General features: G+C 47.9%; 1 protein-coding gene across 1 annotated transcript in view; it reads left to right on the top strand.

Annotated features, from left to right (window-relative positions):
* LOC139686018 (LIM/homeobox protein Lhx5-like) overlaps positions 1–18,809 on the top strand; it is a 217,252-nt gene extending 198,443 nt beyond the window's left edge. The window contains exons 7-8 of the mRNA XM_071583115.1: positions 13,675–14,119; positions 18,499–18,809. Coding sequence (XP_071439216.1) covers positions 13,675–14,119; positions 18,499–18,809 — 756 coding nt within the window. The remainder of the gene's footprint in view (positions 1–13,674; positions 14,120–18,498) is intronic.
* The last annotated feature ends 307 nt before the right edge of the window (positions 18,810–19,116 follow it).

The following is a 19,116-nucleotide window of genomic DNA, read 5'->3' as shown; positions in this document are numbered from 1 at the left end:
TACATTGGGAAAGAACTCTACATACACTTGAAATAATAATGAGCAATAGAACGTATAATTCATGTGGTAAAAACATATTTACAGAAAACATTCCTAATAGCTATTGTCGTTTCACATGAGTCAACTCCAACTCAAAAAGCAAAATAAGATAGGTCAACATACACACCCCCAGTCATTGTATTGAAAACTCTCCTGAAGTAAATTTATGCAATTGTTCCGCCATTCATGATGTCCTTAATTGGTGTTGGCAGCAAATATTTCATCAAATATATATTAATAAAATATGAATTAAATCACATTTTCACGTAGATGTGCAAAAAGCAGTCCTTAAAAAGCCACAACAGATAGGAAACTCTTAGATCAATGAAATGCGTTTTGTGCGATCAGAAACGAGCAGCAATGAAAGTTTTGCCAAGAAAGTAATCTAATCACTTCTATTTGGACGCTCATATCGGTCGAAACGTAACTTACACGTCCGGGGTGGTTGCTGGGGATATTTGGCTTTCCAACGCGACCTGTCTCGGCTTCGTCCGACCTTCGGCTGACCGAGGGTCAGGACGAAGTGAACCTCCAGTTTGGTGCTCCGGTTCGAGCGATCAGTGACCCTGATGTAGCCAATCAGGTGCCCCGCCTAACTCGGCTGGCGAAACGATGGAGGAGGCCTTCGACTACCCTTCAATCCGGCGGGTGTTTCCGTGGTGAGAGGCCGTGGTGCCGTCGACGGCGAAACCCGCTCTATCACACCCATCAACCTATTGAGTGGCATCGATGTGACTCGTGTAAGTGAACTATTGATCGCAGACCAAATGTCTCTCACGCAGTCCAGCCCGAGAACTACCTCTGCATGTGATCGAACTATTGCAAAAGAGGAAATTGTCCACAAAACTGGTCCCGAAAGATCTGGCCGTAGACCAAAAATCCCAGCGAGTGATCGTTCGTGAAAAAAATTTAAGGAGGTGATGCTGGTCATCATGCACAATGCTGTAAGTGGTGATAGGTCGTGGGTTTTCTCCAGCATTAGCCCGAGGTCCGAGAGGGACACTCCTCAGCTCATTGGGTCACGCGCGAGCCGATCCAATGTGGAAGCCATGCTCAGCTCGTGTGTTCCGATGCCACGAGTATCGTCCACTAAACCGTGGTAGGGGTGAAAATTATTGGGCCCAAATCAGCCTGGTGTGTGTTCACCTCCTGCCACATACCCTAGCTGTGGTATGCAGGGTACTAAAAATACAAATAATTGGTGAGTCAGTCCTACCGGGAAGTCCATCAACAATTTTAGTGCTCCTCGGGTACCCGAACGCTCGCCATACTCGCTGTGAGATCCAACCTTCACGTCGTGGATGACACTTCGGTTTAAGTCTCGCAACTCCCGTTTGGGATGATTTTAGAAGCAGGCGTGGACAATTGCAATCGAAATTAGTCGTGCGTGAGACGAGTGATCGAATCGCTCGATTCCGGTTCCGATGGAATTGACTGCGCTACCTCGGTACCCGTTCCTCAGAGCTCGCAGTCGGATTGCTAGCACTCTGGAACACGTTCTTTCAAATAATGTCAAACAATGTACAATTGTACACTTTGTAGTCATGTAGGCAGTAGGTAGCAAGTGCTGCTTCATTTATTAGCATGATAAGCAACCTCCGTCAGAAGGGCGTAATTACAGGGGCTTGTGAATGGATTTGAAGGACGCACCCCCCACAAAGCGCCGTTTTCACTCGCGGACTGCGTCTGCCCTGCGCCCTCCTCTCCGTTGGGTGCGGGGGTGGGCGGGCCCCAGGGGGAAGGAGCCTCGGGGAGGGGGAACGGCGGGGGATGCATGCAAATGAGCGCCCCCCCCACTCGCGAGGGGGGGGGAGAGCGGCGTAATTGATATACGGAGGGCACCCGTGGATTTGGAAGGGCTATCCGCTGAGAGGGCGGGGATTTGGGGGAGGGCCCCGGGAGGCAATCTCTGCTCTTTGCGGATGGCACAGGGGGGGGGGGAGCGAGTAGAGGCGACGACGCCGGCGCGCCTCGAGTGCGTGGCGCCCCCGTTGCCGATGGGGCGGCCCGTGGGCCTGGGGGGCGCGAAGGCTCACTTTCGTCACCCACCGCGTCGTTGCTTGGTGACGACAAACATGCCTCACCTACGCATGAATTGACGCGTGCCTTGGCAGGAAGTTGAAAAAAAGAGATAAATCAAGAGTTAAGATACTTCGGTCGTATTTTTCCACCTGCGAATTAAGATGTACATCGAAGGCCTTCGCCATGCATTGTGGGAAGAGTGAGGGGGGACGATGTCGGATTGGAATGATCGCATTCGACCCAGTCGAGCCTCCTGTACCGTGCTTTACTGTACATGAATAACCTCTGATGATGATCAGTTTTGTACTCTCTGTTTGTTTGAGGCCGGCAGTTAAAATGCTCAATCGTTTAAAAGACCATGTCACTGCGGTTAGCATGCCAGTGTTCAATAAGGAGCCGTCGGAATGTTTCATGGGGCTGTAACAGTGGGAGTCATCCACATTAAGGAAAACTCGCGATAGAAAAGAAAAGAAATAGTATTGAAATGGTACCAGATGTCCAGTCTCCGTCCACTTCCAATACTCTTTCCAGGGAAGGGGATAAAATCCCCAGACAGCCTGTTCCTGTTTTCCGCTTGAACAGTAGTTTCTTCATTGACATGAGGTATTTTATACAACAGGTCATTTTGGGGATACCTGAAACATGCTCGCTTCCCCTTTGAGTTCTTAAGCCAGCTAGACTTGTATTAATTTACACAGTAAATAAGAACATTGAAAATATTACAATAAATACATAATGCAATAATGTACCGAGATATTATATGCCTACAATCAGCCGGATTTACATTATTTTACAAAATGAATAAGAAGATTTAGCTGAGAAATGGAGGAGGTGGTTGGTCGGCTCGACGCCCTCCATCCAAAGGATTTGGTGCCCCGCACCCACACTCTCTTTAGGGATAACGGGAGGAGGGAGGGGTGGGAAGGCTTCCCCATAAGGGGGGGGGGGTGACCATCACAGAACGGCGCAAAGGAAGGAGTCTCGTCTCTCCCGCCGTCTAGAGCGCGGATGGAGGGAAGGACGTCTGCAGACCGACTTGATCTTCGGCCGATCAAAGGGGCTCCGTGTCTTGATGCTGAGCAAGGAAGAACCGCCGTGGTGGCTCATGGCTCGCATTGCAATTGGTGTGAGTGCGACAGCGGTGGGATACTTCTCCTTGGCCGTCATCTTCCGCCACTCAATCATTTATATCACCTCTCCAATGCGGACGGTGGTCGGTTGTAGGCGCCAATGTTTTCACTCCAACGCTTACATCATCGCGGACAATTCATTTGAGGCCCCATATGCCCTACCTGTGGGTCGCGGTAGTCCAGTGGGTAGAGCGTTGGACTGCTGACCAGAGGGTCCCGGGTTCGATTCCCGGGCAAGGCACTCTGGGCACCTGCAGCTCCACCCAAGCTAAAGTGATTTTTCGGGTACCAGGTCTTCCTGGGAAACCATCACGGGCACAGGGAAAGGAACTGGCCCCCCCTACCCTGATGTGTGAATTACATTACTGGATGAATTACTAAACCGACCTTCGGGTTGATTAATATGTTGATGGTTTTTTTTATTCCATACCTAGCCTGACGTTGAAAATATACCTGAACATAATTTTAATTAAAGCTTCAACAAGCCGTGGAAATCTATTGGTTATAATTGAAATATATCAGGGTAATGGTTGCAGTGAGCAATTAAGTTTTATTGAATCCTATTTTCCGATTTAATTGGCGCTGTTCTGAAAGCAGCCAAGTTATAGCTTTCCCTGTCCCTCGAAGAAACAACATGAACATTCGCCAACACCGTAGCCCGAGGTGGAGGAAGGGAATTCACCCGCACGGGATTCGAACCCGCCTACTTGCGTGGCGTTGACCCGCTTTTGTCACCGTGGCCGTTTTTTTAACATTAGGTTTAAAAATCGAACGCTACACGTTTTGTTGATAGCACATTGCAAAAAATTGAATTTGCAGTTTGAAGAAAGAAAACTCTCCACATTTTGTGGAAAACTAACCTGGCATGGTGCCCGGACACCAGTCTAAGGGCCGCCGTGGGCAGCATACCCAGGGCCGAATCATTGCGATGGGTTGACTATCATGCTGGAGGTCGGGTGGGCCCCACTCGAGAATCCTCAGGGGGCGCAACGTCGGCCCGGATCGACTTCGGCGAAGTTTGGCAGATATTTTTTAAACACTCGTTGTTGTGAAAAATAGAAAATTGAAAAATTAAATTTGAATATTTTCTTAATCAAAGATTTTCTTTTGAACCCGATTAACCCTGTCTTATTTCCAAGTCATTGTTACATTGTTTTTCTTATTAAGATTGCATTGAAGTCTTTAAGTGGTCTACGAGTATATTACGCAGTTATCAGTCCGTTTCCTCGAAGCTTCTTTAACACTTGTTTTTAAAGACTTGATTCCCTTCAAGTTGCACTCTGAATCCACCTGGAGACGACTTCAAATGAGCAGAGTAATTAGAAACAAACGCTCCCTACAAATAGTTACATACACATACTTATCTGGTATTTAATATGGCTTGTTTCAAGTACCCGAGCAAAGGAAGGGGCTTCCGAGATCGAATATCAGCGGCCCCTCTCGATGGGCGATCCCCGAAGAGCGGGGCGGGGGGCAGGGGGGGTCGTCCTCCGTCTTACGGTCGAGTGGTGGGGGCGGGGCGGGCGCCCACCCCACCCCACCTCGCCCGGGCCCTCGGGGGCGTGCCGTCCGATTGCACGCGCTGCGTGTTGCGTGCCGCCCCACGCAGCGGCCCCCCCGCCCCCGTTCGCCCCCAACCCCTGCCCTCCCTGAATGGGGGAGCTAGGGGAGGAGCAGTTCCTTTCATTCGCTGTCTCCGCCACCACTTCCACCACCCCTCCCGGCCTCCCCCTCTCAATCTCCACCCCCACGGGGTGGAAGGGGGCGCGGGCATGCGCAGCTCTCTCCTCCCACCCCAGCCCCCTCCGCCCCCACTCCCCCCACTTCAAACTCCTCTTCTTCCCCCCCCCCTCGACCCCCCCTCTCTCTCTCCTTCGGTCCCCCGATTTCCCCCCCCGCCTCCTTCCCCTGCCTCCTTACCCACAAAGCCGCCCTCTGTGCACGCGAGAAACCCTCGAGAGCGAGGGTGCGGGCTCCTCGCCACTCCTCCCCTCCTGAGGTCCGTTCCTCCCGGGCCCTTATTCTCCCCACTCGTTCGATGAATGCCCCCCACCCGCGCACTACGGGTCCCCTCAATGGGAAGCGACACTCCCCAATGCTGCTGACCCGGAGGCCACGGCCACGGAAGCCGACTGCCCCCTCATCACCTCCGTCGCGGCGTCATCGTGAAATTGCTAGGGTTTCGATATCTGAAGGACATCGTCAATCCCCCGAGGGCAATTTTTTATCTCACAATTGGATTTCTGTGACAAAAGTAACAAAAGGAAAACCGTAATGATTGGCTAGAAATGATTCCGAGTCGATAAGAAATATTTCGAAGTTCGGGGTGGTTCGAAACGAAACCGATTGAGGTTATTATACTCATGGTTCCTGCATCATATGTGTACTGCTGCATTCAGTTAATGTTCCCCTTCGGACGGATACGTGTTTGTTCACCGAAATGACCGTCTTCTGCAACTAGTCTGTCGGGCGGAGACCACGGTGAGCCATTTGACCACGGAGTGTCCCGAGTCCACTGGAGCAGAATCCCACCAATCGGAATGGCGAGTTAGTCCTTTGGAGGGAAGCAATCTTCGAGGGCGTCAGCCGAAGGGAGGCGAGGTCACGGTCTGCGGAGAGGGGGAGAGAGTTGTGTCGGTCGGTCCCTTTGGTATCGCGCTCGAGCCTCCGTTCTATGCAACCCGCACGTTGCCGACGCAACCCGCGAGGCGTCTTCCCGCCTTCCGCTCAGAGGTCTCGCGGATTCGCAGTGCAGACCATCCGGATGCGTGCGAACAGGCGGTGAAGCAAGCGTCTTTCGTTTGCTGTCGCTACCTCGGGAACAATCTGTTTAAACACCCCCTCCCCCGTCAATTTAGGGAGGTTCTCTCGAAACATTGCACGCAATTCGTATCATAATGTGCTTCTTTTTCCAGCGCTAGCATTTACTAGAAAAGACGGTGGTTTAAAAGTTACAAATAGGATCTCATTTTCTGCGGTCGTGGACGCTGGAGGCAGCGGGGAAGGGAGGGTTGGAGGCGATGGGGATGAGGTGGTCCAGAAGGATGATGACGTTGAAATGGGCAGAGTAACGGGCGAAGGGTGCTTCGAAGAGCGGGTGGGTGGCGGGAGCAAGGAGAAGAGGAAAACTGATACGCGATGAGAAGAGAGGGATTGAAATGCCGGTGCAATGGCAGCCGCGAGGGAACGGCAGGTCTGGAGTGGTATGTGGGAACAGCCTGTTGGTTGGTTTGGTCGCCTCTCGTCGTCTTTCAGAATGTTTCGTAACTTTTGAAATTGATTTACCATTTCCAAGTGGCGGTCATTTTCCTAGTGTTTTCCTCGGTCATGCGTGCCCGCTTCTGTTTCCCCGAGCAACGGGTCGTCTCCCCGGGATAATTACGAGAACGCTCCAGGTGCCACCTTAATGAATTCCCACTCCCTGGCAACGAGCGAGGCCACGGAAGCAATTCTTGTCACGAGGAATGTCAGGTGGAATGAGGAGTCACGAAGAGATTTTGGTGTCCATCTGTTCAGACACTGTTGCCCACGGAAGAGAGAGATATGGAGTCACGTTTTGCAAGATCGTGAATGACTCTTTGAAAAGATAATTGTAAAATTAATTTCAATGCGCTCCGCTCTCTTTCTGTAGATTCTCGAGAGGCGTCCCGCTGTTTCTACATTCGCGTTGAAATTCGAGATACCCAATGACATGTGTCCGGTGCCATCTTTATTTTGTATTTACAAATTTTGAACAATTTACTTCTTTCTCGTATTTCATATGCTACTACTCGTGACATTAATTTAAGTTATTAAATTAATGGCGAAATGTGTCCATTGTTTATTATTACACACCTTAAAATATTGAAAGTGACACAATCCTGCCTTTAACAACAAATTATGTTATTCGCCCTCGGGTAGTACCCTGATAATCTATTGAAGGCCTCTGGGTATTATCCAGGATGAGACAGTCCCTAGATTCACCATGGAATCAATATACTAATTTCCCTGCTATGCAGTCACCTCTTCAATTAACGGCTGTGCACGCGGACGTATTCCGTGAGTTAGGCCCTTGAAAATACATTAAAATGAAATAATGTTGAAAAAATATTCCCTTTTATCATGAAAAGTTTATAACGGACTTTTATCTGACCCATTTAACTTTGAAGGTTTTTCTAAATTATGCTCTTTTTGTTGAAATTGTCTTTCAAAGAACGGAAAATCGAGTTTTCTAAGTGAAGCCATTACAAGCGCATTACTTAAGTTGAAAGAAATCAATTACCGGACAGATTAAATGCCAATTAAGATATGTAATGTGTAACTAAATACCCAGCAATCCTAAGGAAGACTTTCGAAGTAAAATATAGATTTTGATACATTTACTTCATTTAATGAAATTTTCTTAAGTGAAATCGTAAACTTAACTCTGGGAACTTAATTATTAAGGCAGACTGTATGACGTCAACGTAAGCAGTGCACTGATCCTCATGAAACTTTCCTGGTGGTTTAATTTCAAGAAATGATAGGTATTATTCTAAGGACTAATGTGGGTTTTCGTTGGCCACACACTCTGTAATGGTACGAGGATATATCAACCTGTCTCTGCCTACAAAACACAATCCAGCATCCTACTCTGCATCTCCGTCTACTTTCTTCCTCCATTCATCCCGTCCAATATCCCTATCCTGTTCCTTCCTTTTCCTCGTTTCCCTAATATTCTCCCCTCTATTACAGTCTTTGACATCCCTCTGCCGATCAATACGTCTTTTTTCCATTTTTCCCGCCTCCATAGGATTGCTCCCAACAAACCCCTCTCTTCGCCCACCATACCAAGTACTTCCTCATTTGTTTTCTTCTCTGTCCATTTCACCTTCTCCATTATTCTCCACACCCACATTTCAAAAGCCTCTAGTCTACGTCTATCCTCCTGCTTCAATGACCACGTTTCCGCGCCGTACATAACTACGCTCCATATAAAAGTTTTACGAGTCTTTTCATAACATCCTTAATCAACGCCCCTGTCATCAACTTCCTCTTCCTTAGTTAGGCCTCTTTGTCAAGCGCAATTCTTCTCCTTATTGGTCTCCTTTTGGTCCAAAACACTTCCGAGAAACGTAGTCAGGGAAATGCTGCGAGACAATTTTACTATGATATTTAAAATACTAATCTCACCACTATGTCTTCGGAATAAAAATGGTAACAGTTTCTAGCAATTACACTTTCAAACTCTAAAAAAATCTGTGAGGCTCACTAACAAATGTCACGTGACAAAAATGCGTGATGGTGTAGCGTTTGGACTGTTTTTACACATTGCGAGCGATTCGTCGCCTGCGAGACATTTGCAAATGAAAAATGTCGTCAGAAGAGATCATCTTTCGTCGGAGACGAGCGAAGGCTGGGCCAAAAGCCAGGGTGTCGCGCTGCGAGGTGTCACTCGCGCCCCCTGGGCCATCGCATCGTCCTTCCCCGTTCGTCGCAAGGACCCCCCGCCCCCCTACGACCACCATCCCGTGCCCCCCCCCTTGGGGCCGGTGCGCCGCGACCCCTTCCGCGGATTCCACTCTTGCGTCGGGAAAAAGTCGGACGCCCGCGGAGGATGAACCGAAGTACAGCGGGAAGGGCGTCTGGAAATAAAAGGGACGCGTTCTCACGTAGACTCGCGGTGGTGCGCGGATTTATTTGGTGAATTTCCCTTCGCCATTGAAGCTATTCAACGGTCCATTCCGTGGGGAGGGTGTTCGGGGGAGGGAGCGAATCGGGAATAAATGCTGGTGCCTCCCCCACCCTGGAACAAGGGAGGGGAGGAGGAGGCTTTGCTCTGGAGAGTGGCGCGAGGGGGAGCGCGACGGAAAGATTGGAACGGCAGACACACCCCTGGAATCGGAACACCCCCCCCCCGGCCCCCCTCCCCCTTGAGGAAGACGAAGAACGCCCCCTCTCCTCTGCCAATCCACCCCCGGGTCCATGGTGCATTATTCAATTCGCCCGAGGGTAGAGGGCCAGGCGGGAAGGGGGGAGTGGTGTTTCGGGGTGCCGGGTGCTTCTTTCGTGGGCGCCCAAGTGGGGGAAGGGGTGCTCACCCCGGTGGCTCCTCTCCGCGGGATTGGAGGAGGGGTGGAGAGCATCTAGGGAATAGATTCGACGCGCCGACCGTGCGCACCGCTTTGACGGACCGGAGCCGAACGCCCCTTGTGAACCCGTCTCTCTACTTTCGGAAGTGCTTTAAAGGGGGGGGGGCTTTATTTATTCCTCTCTCCGCAAAGGAATCCAATTTTAGATTAAATCCGTGCATATCCGATAAATATTAAAATGTGAACCATTTAAAACTGTTACCTGTACATCCAAATACCACGATTGCGAACAAGATGTCGGTGCTCGTTATTAACGACGGTTTGTCGTGTAATACCGATGTGAATACCGGTATTCATCATTATGATTGATAAATGCTAAAGGTGTTAGTTGCATCGGAGAATTACTTATCAAACTTTAAATTACAACCGTATCCACTTTATGTGGAATGCTCTTTAAGTTAAGATTTTAGGATGATGCTCGGGCAGGGTGATGACTCTGGTCCTTCCAGCTATCAATTGCGTATACCCGGAAGACTGACCTCATTTCAGACTTCAATTTATAATCTCTTTCAAGTTTTATTAGAACTTCTAATCAATTGATTTTTTAGTGCCCAGGTGACATTCCGGCACTGTTATGTCGAAGGTCACATGACACGACAACTGAGTTGATAAAATGCGCGGTTGGCACACTGCAGAGACAACAAAAGAAACTGGCAGTGACACTCGGATGTGGATTTCTTTTCCGAACTTGCCGGACGTCTGAAAAGAATTCTCAAAAAATGGAGCGGTAGAATGTATCACAGCCCTGACCGACGTGTTCTCAAGTTAAGTTCGGAGCGGCCCGGGTGTTGGTCAGAAGTGGGCTTCGGCATCGAGGTTAAATAAATAAATACGCCGCCCTTCCAAAGTAATACGGCGCCATCGAAGAGGGGACGAAGCAATGGCGGAGGGTGCCCCCCCCCTCCCCCGGGGGGCCGCCACCTCTTTCTCGGCAAATGCCTCCTCGTGTACACACAGGCGCACCTACGCCTTAGCGTCCCCCTTCCTCTCCCTCGCAAAGAATTCTGGGTCGGCGGCATCGATCGCCGCCTTTACTCATTCCTCGGAAGCTGCTTCCCAGCTCACGACACCCACCGAAATGTACCCCTCCCCTCTGTCCCCCTGGGACCCCAGCCCCCCTCGGAGATGATGAGCGATGCCCGCCCCCCGTCTGCCTCCCCTTACACCCTTCCCCCCCCCCTCCCCCGCAGCCAAGGTCCTCCAACCCTTCGTTCTCGCGTCTACCTCTTCCTCTTGCGTAGTCGAACCAATGGCCCTTGCCATTTTTCTATTACTCGTGGATCTCGCGTTCGCTCCACTCCCGCTTCGAGTTGAATTTAATGAGGGGAGATTGTTTACACTTAGCGAACAATACAAGTGACCTCGCGGAAGTTGCATGCACCCAGAAATTCTACATGCTGTTGCACATCTCCCTCTAGATTTCTTTTGATGTCGTAGAGGTGCATTATCTGTAATTGTAGACATACCTGTATGTGCCTTAGTAAATTATATTTTTATCGGTGGGGACGATGGATCTTAGAAGGGAAACGTGCATACCAAATAATCGCACTACAACTTCAATTCTACAATTCACGAATGATTTATAGTAAGAGTTTGGCAAATGGGTTTGGTTCTCGGAAGTAATTTAGTCCACGTCCTTGGATTAGTCGCGTATCATCTTATTTTAAATCAATAAAATCAATCCTCTGCTTTGAATAGGTATACGGCACCGCAACAGCGATTGGAGTAACCAACTCTCCCAATTCTCGTGTTGGACGTGACTCTCCCAAATCACTCAAAAAGGCGATCGTATTACGGAATGCATATCGCCATGGCTAAAGGTTTTTGTGTCTGTATAGCTCGAGACATTGTTTTGTGAAGGATCTCAGGTTTTCCCGGCGAATGGTATTCAAGAAGTTCTCTCGGGTTTCCCACCGGGTCAGGTTGCAGTACACCGACGTTTCGAAGGCTGACTCTGCCATCGTCTTCAGGGTGAACACTTCACCCTGAAGACATTTGCTGAAAGAGAAGAATAAACATTGTGATGCACTTGTTCAAGACTATATAACAAATTATTACGTCCTTGATTCAATATTATTGCTGAATGTATATCAGGTTCGCTCTAAGGGAGGCAATTACCATTTAGTAATTCTTATGTTACCACACGCAGATTATTGTTCTTTGGTTTATAGCAAGTGAAACCGTACTTGTAACATTAAAAATTTCTAAATGCCGATGAAACAATTTCAGAGTGTAAAAATCGTTCACTCTGAAATACACTCACTCTGAAATTGTTTCATTGAAATGCACGCTAGCGGATGACTCCGTTAAAAGGTATTGCTCCGGTATCTCCCGCAGTTTCCGTGGGATATCTAAATTCACTAATTAGGCACATATTTAATATATCATTTATAAATCATTACTATGTATTGCTGTCTCGGCGGAGAAAGTATTAATTGTGTTCTTTAATACTTAACTCATTGCATCCGATGTACCATCTTGTCCATCGGCATTTATTCGCTAATATATTTGTAAAGACATGAAAGGGAAAATGAACGGCGTTGCAGTGCACATTCATATCGAACATAGGATGTTGATTGGTCGTCGATTGCCCAGTCGTCTAGCGAAGGCCATTGAGCTAACCAACAATATCAAGACCATGGCTTCTGATACCCTATTCACATAGGTTCTAAAATAATATGTAATTCTAGGGTTTTTTTCGTTGAATGGAAACTTTATTATTATTATTACTGTGTGAACGCAAAACACCTCTCTTTTTGTTTTTTTTATACAAATTTCATCAATGGCAAATGATTTGATGTAATTTTTTTCTAAGGTGACTGTATAGCCTAAGGATAACAAATGATCACTATTATTATTATTGAAAAAGGGAAAAATATTATATGCCGAAAGTGTTTCAAGTTGCGGTGTGATTTCTGAGAAAGGAGAGAATCAAGAGGTCAAGGGTTGAAACAATCGTTAACAGAAACGTCAGATGAGGAGTCTTGTTTATAAATTATTGAGCGGGGAAGGTTTACAAGAGGGACACTGATTGTTGATACGTATGCTAAATGTAAAATGGTGGATGAATCAGCGTAGAAGGCCAGGCAGAGTACTCATTAACTGCTTAAGTTAAGAATGAGGCGATAAAAGCGATGTGTGGTGGAATCGGTGAGGTTTTGCTAAAGGGATGGAGTAGTTAAGATGTTTTGCGTCTTACAAACATTTTTTGCGAGACGCATTTTTCAGCCAATCGTATCCGCGCCTCTCCCTGCGCACCATGAGGGATATCGCAGACCCCTAGACCGTTAGTGCCCAAAGCAGTGACGTCTCAACTGCCTAGAAGAAGGATGATCGCCAGTAAATACTCATGCTAATAAATCCTAGTGCGAATATTTTGGTGCGCACTTACAGTTGTGTGATAAATAGATTTTAGATGTCACGGTAAGGAAATACTATGAACTTAGTTAGTCTAAGTAAAGTGCTCTTATGTATTTTGATACCAGTAACAAATATTTTAGAACAGGGTCCGGAAAAATGGATTTTGGGGGATGATTGGGCACTCTTAATATGCGTATGTGTCGCCCTTTTTGAAAGAACAATTAAAATTCAAATAATAATGCGCACGGTTAAAAAACAAAGGCATTCTTATAGTAAATGGCCGCTCAAATTAAAACATTGAATCTTACGTGGACCTTGGCATCAATCGATGTCTTCGTTGAAACCAGTATTGGCCTCGGCATCATCCACATCGGACGGCGCCTCAAGCAGACATCCACTCGGCATGTCGTGAGATGCGTCCGTGTTGACCCTGGTCCATCCGTGGTCAAGTGGGGCGTCCCCTTTCGTACGTTTCTCCCCACATGCCGTGGCACGTCGCGGGTGGCAGGGGGCAAGGCCCCGGCCCACGAGGCCCCTGCGTCCCCGCCGCGTCGACTGAATGCACGCCTTCGTGCGCGGCACGCAGAGCCACGCACACGCGCCCTCCCCATAGCTTCGCCGTCGCCACGTGTCGGAGGAGAGAGACGCTTGTTCGAAGTCGGTCTCAGTGCTCTCCGAGCGGTGAAAGCGGCAGGACGTCAGTCATTGATTCCTCTGCGCGCCGATTGTGCCACCAAAGCCCAACCGAGCGGAAATTTCAAGGGAACTTTTGCAAAGTATTGAAAATGAACCTGATTATGTTGACAAAGTCATCACTTGTGCTGAAACCTTGGTATATGTACGGAAACATGAGTCTAACTTTTAGTCAAAGTGGAAAGCGATCGCTGCAAAGTTTGAAAAATGGGAAAAAGTGCTCTACGAGGCACCTCCCGGCGACTTCCTGTTGGGGTGTGGGGGCGGGCGTGGTTTGACCCCAGCCCGTCCTCACCTCCTCCGCTCTCCGCTCTTCGCAGGTGTGGTTCCAGAACAAGCGGAGCAAGGAGCGGCGCCTCAAGCAGCTCACCTCCATGGGCCGGGGGCCTTTCTTCGGCGGCTCCCGCAAGATGCGTGGCTTCCCCATGAACCTGAGCCCTGGCGGGCCCGGGTTGGACCCCGACGGAGGGCCCGTAGTCGGGGGTCCGGGGGGACCTGGTGGCTTCCCATACTTCGCGGCTGCGGCGGCCGCAGCTGCCGCCGCCGCGGCCGCTGCTGCCGATGGCAAGTTCGGACCGGCGGACTTCGGGTACCCGGGTCACCACCCGGGGCACCCGCCGCCCCCGCACCCCCACGGCCCCCCTCACCACCACCACCACCATCACGGCGGCGGCGGCGGATTCCACGAGTTCTTCCCGGGGCACCACCACCCTCCACCGCCGCACCCGCACGGGCACCCGTTACCAGGCGCCTACCCTCAGCCCGGTGAGTACTAGGGCCTTTCCTCCCCCACTCCTATTCGGTGGTGTCGACCTTCGCGTGCGGGTTAAACAGGCTTCAATTTGCCATCGCTGGAAGTATTTTTTCGATCGGTGGATATATTTTTCAAGATATTTGAAATTTAATTGATTTTATTGTGACCATTCTTGACCTTCACCAGAATGATGTTGTCCTTCGTCAGTCTTCTTGCGCTGAGTAAAACGAGAGGTACTCTCTCTTTCGAGCACTTGTCGTCCCTCCAATACGAACTTTATCACGAGCGTCAATTTACCGCACTATCGCGGGCACTGCTTACCCTTTTAATCCTTCAATATTGCACCAATAAAATACACGAGGAATCCGTCATTGGCCTTTTCAAAGGGAATATCGACTTCTCAATTCCGGATGCGCTCGTTGGTTGCGCACGGAGATTAAGTGGAAAATGCTTTCCCGTGCTGCTAGTGAAATCTTTGCTGAACGATTCAAGGATAAAATGGCGCAGGGATAGTTTTCAGTGCCGCCGGAGACTCGCGAATATGAATATTGTCTGATTCCTGTTAGAAATGTCTCAATATGTCTCCGGATATAATCAGCCAATAGTTGAACATTAAAATATCCGTTGTATGGTTATTTTAATAATACAACTACATGAAAGGAAGATGTAATTCTTTTGAAAAATGATTATTCAATGAGAATTATGTATTTAAGTGTCATTAAAAACAAGAAATTTGGTAAAAATATTGACTCGTTGATACATTTGAAGTCAAATTAGGGATACTTGTTAACCAATTCTGTTGCGCACCTGATTACTCTGCGAAATAACTGTACAAACTGATTTTTAGGGACGAACGAATCCTGAGATAATGAGTGTCTCAAGTCACTAAATAATCTTCCGAGACAGACGCAGACATTAGTCTATTATTTCGTTTGAACTTACATCGGCGGTAGTACGCTTGACCGTACCATGCACTCGGTTGTATCAGGTTTGACTACGCGGACATTTATTTTCGAATGAAAAGAGAATATTTTGTATTTTCCACTAACAAGTTTTATTCAGTACAACTAAATTTCAGTGCATGGGCGTCATCCTTAAGTACTTCGGGTACCTGAAAATGACGCCTATGCGTTGGAACTGGTAATACCAAATGAAACGTTTGAGTGGACATTCATGGTATTCTTCTTTTATTCAACGTGCTAGCTCAATTTATTTAATATATGAATTCTAATATCTTTAAAAGCTATGTCAAAACGAACTAGTCCCAAGATGTATCTAATGAATAGCAATTCTTTTCATACAAGTAGTATGATGAAATAAGACACTTTGCTTTTTCACATAGATTTTTATGTAATTACGACCTAGGTTTCGTTACAGCATAACATCTTCAAGCTATGCCGCAACGAAACCTAGGTCGTAATTAAAAAATCCATTTAGAAAAGCAAAATATCTTCTTTCATCATTAAGGATTTTCACCATGTTACGCCTTAAACTGTCCCATAAACTAGTAGTAATTATTTGAGGAGGTGACCGACAACAGAAGTAATTTTATTTTTTCATATTATACGGAATATTGCAGCGGTTTGCCGATTCCTGCGGCGTCCATTTGCGAATCTCTGAACTCCATATTATGTATTCCTACCGGAGTTGTGTCCGAGTTTTTATTTTAACTTAGTTAGAAATATGAGAAAATATTTCGAGAAATGAAGTAAGTATAAATGAGAGATTGAATGAGTGTCAGCTTTAAAGCAATGTAATAATTAATACTACATCAAAAAAATATTTCTCCGCTCCATTAAAACATTTATCGAATCGGGTTAACTAATATTAGAAGTCGTCACCCGTGGGCGATTCTCTAAAAACATTGTCCATAAACCTAAAAAAATCGAACAGTAGTGATGAGAAATGCAGAATATGGCAGAGGTAGTCGACTTCGGTTGTTCAAAATGTGTGTCGGCATTTGCGAACCCAATTACGCAAGTCACGTCATCCTCCGTACTCGGTCCTTTCTCGATTGCGCGCGGCAGTCACGTCTCGGTATCAATAAATCCCTGGCATCACATTTTATGAATTATTTTCCTCAAAATTTCTTTTCTGATTTCTTAGTAATTTTTTAAAATGCATATTAATTTATTGCTTTCGAAGGATATATGACACGCTCAACTCTAATTCCCAGTATATAAGTAGCCCAGGAGCAATTTCAGCCGACGTAAGGTGAGGCGAAAGACGGAAGTACCCCACGAGGGGCCACCCCCCCCCCCTGTGCGCCCAAACGTTTTCACCCTTGGCGTCAAAGCATTTTGATTACGCGATGGCAACTTGTAAGGGGACTAAAGAGAGCCATGCCCGGGAGATTGGCTGACCGTGAGGCGGGAAGCGGGGGTGCCCTCTTGTGGGAATAATGGATGAGGGCCCCGAGGCGAGGGCCTGCGCCGCTTTCCCAAAGATTGGATTCTCGGCGGCCCCGACTCTGTTTGTGCGCGGGCCGCACCTCGGGATCGGCCATTCCCTAAAGGAATGTTATATGACGTGCGGGCGCGTTAATTGGATCTGCGGCGCAACAAGTCGGCGGCGCCGGGAGCGGCGCCCTTCTGTCGATGGGGCCGACGCCCCGGGCGATGGGGTGAGCGGGGCGGGGGGGGGGTGCAGGCGGGTGTTTTGTAGGGGGGGGGTGGGCGTCGTCGTGGGTGCGGGCGATTAATGGCAGAAGCGGAATTTCAAATCTCTCAGTCGCACACAAGCATCGTCTCCCGCCTCAACGGGGTCCACCTTAGCCTTATCTCCCGCACACGCCCCGACACCCCCCCTGCCACCCACCCTCCCTTATAAACGCACCCCTTGAAGCCTCGGCGGCAGGATGCATTAGCCACCCCTGTGCCACCTCGGACTCCGTCAAACACTTCGGTGGTGAGGTATACCTACTTGACGCACACTTTTCTTAATGCCCCGGCAAAGTTAGTGTTTTATTTTCTGGTTCTACATCTACATCGTCTTAATACCCCGCGAGCCGGCGCAGGGGCGTGTGGCGGGGGTTGTTAGGGCACCATCCGTATTTAAGAGCAAAAATTTGCATGCAAAAGCCACAATTTTATACAATCCACAAACAAAACATGGTACACATTAAAGCAAAAACCCTTACAATCCACACCTATGCAATCACTCAAACTACTAACTAACATTCACATGCACCTAGAAATATACCTGATGTCTTTGCTATGTTTAAATTAGCTCAGACTTGTAAATTGAATATTTTTAATATTTCTAAAGTGACTTCGGCTTTTTACTACAATGATTTCTGATTGTTTGGGGAAAGAATGAGTATTTGCATCTATTTGTACTGGATTCCATCTCCTCGTATGAATCTACTATCAGATGCTTCAAATACACTTATCTTTAGGCCATCCAATTCATTTACAGCCAAAAATAATGCACCATAGTTAACCAAGTTACTTCTCTAAAGCAACGCGGCATGTTTGGCCAGCATATTGCCACAAAATATACGAGTCCCCATTCATTCATTTTGGCAATACCTAGATTAATCTTTTTATGGATTACTGCAAAAAAGAGGGATTCAAAAATCCATTTGATCTCTGTTTGGGTAATCACTATCATTAATTCCTCAATTTTCTATAGTTTGTGGGGCCAAGATGACAAAATTAAAGCATTGACTCGCGGCTGTGCTGAATATTATGTCGTACGGAGACAATAATGGAGGACGTATTAGTCATAGCATGTGATGCCAATCGCCCAAAGTGAGAATATCTCAGCAGAAGTAACTGAATACATTTCTCTACCGGATGGATATTTAGTTGCCATTAAACCTGGAAAGGAGAAAGGAAATATGCAAACAGATATCTCGCCCATTGTTTTAGAAGTGCTGCTTTAACAATGTAAGGCATTCATATCACACCATCATTTCATAGATGGATACAAATACTCATTCTTTTCCCGAATAATCAGAAATCATAATAGTAAGAAACCGAAGTCACTTTATATATATTAAAAACATTTAATCGACAAGTCGGATGTACATTAAAAATTGCAAATATATCAGGTATATTCGTAGGTGCGTGTGTATGTTAGGAGGTAGTTTGAGTGATTGAATATGTGTGGTGTGTAAGTGTTTTTGCATGAATTCGTACCATGTTTTGTTTGTGGACTTAATAATTTTGAGGTTTTTGCATGCATTCTTTTTCTAATTATGTGTGGTGCCCTAACACCCCCGCCACACGTGGATATATCATGTAGAAATGAGTGGAACTTGCTTCAGCGCCGGATTCGGTGGGGGGCCGCGTTTAAGAGGGCGATGGTAACTGACTGCGGGGTGCGGCGCGCATCACGTGCCGCACCCCGCTCGCTACACCCGCCTTCAACTCTCGCCTCTTTCCAGGGGGTGGCATGGACCAGGGCCCGCCGCCGCCCACCTCGCTGTCGGGGCCGATGGGCGAGTTCGTGGCCGGGGGCGGCCTGGGGTCGGAGCCGCCCCCGCCGCCGCAACAGCAGCAGCCGCCCTTCCACCTCCAGCCGCCCTCCGACCTCATGTCTCAGAGGGGCAGCCCCGACTACATCGCCCCTGGTGAGTACCCGCCCCTGCACGCCCCTTCCCTCCAAGCACCTCAGCCGGGTGCATCGTCACTCTGCAGGCCCGCTTTGATCCGGATTTCCGGTTCGTCTGGATGGGATATAGAAAACAAGTACTAGGTGGTGTGCCGAGGAGAAGAGTCCACTGGGGGGTGAGAGGCGCGGGGGTCCAGCACCCTGCGGATCGAAGATTATTCGTCTGATTCTAAAGCTCCTCTTAAGGGCTTTCCTCAGGTTATCCGTAGTATGTTGTATTTTTCAGTACCCCGCAAGCTACCGCTTGGGTGTGTGGCAGGGGGTGAATAAACACCAGACTAATGTTGACGGAAATAATTTATGATTATTTCACGCCCTTCCGCGGTCGGACAATGTTATTCTGATCCCTTATCGTTCGTTGAATAAATGATATCTTAAATCAATCTCTTCT

The sequence above is a fragment of the Hetaerina americana genome, unplaced genomic scaffold, assembly GCF_022747635.1.
Source record: "Hetaerina americana unplaced genomic scaffold, ioHetAmer1.1.p SCAF_126, whole genome shotgun sequence".
NCBI lineage: Eukaryota > Metazoa > Arthropoda > Insecta > Odonata > Calopterygidae > Hetaerina > Hetaerina americana.
This window is presented reverse-complemented; position numbering and strand designations above follow the sequence as displayed.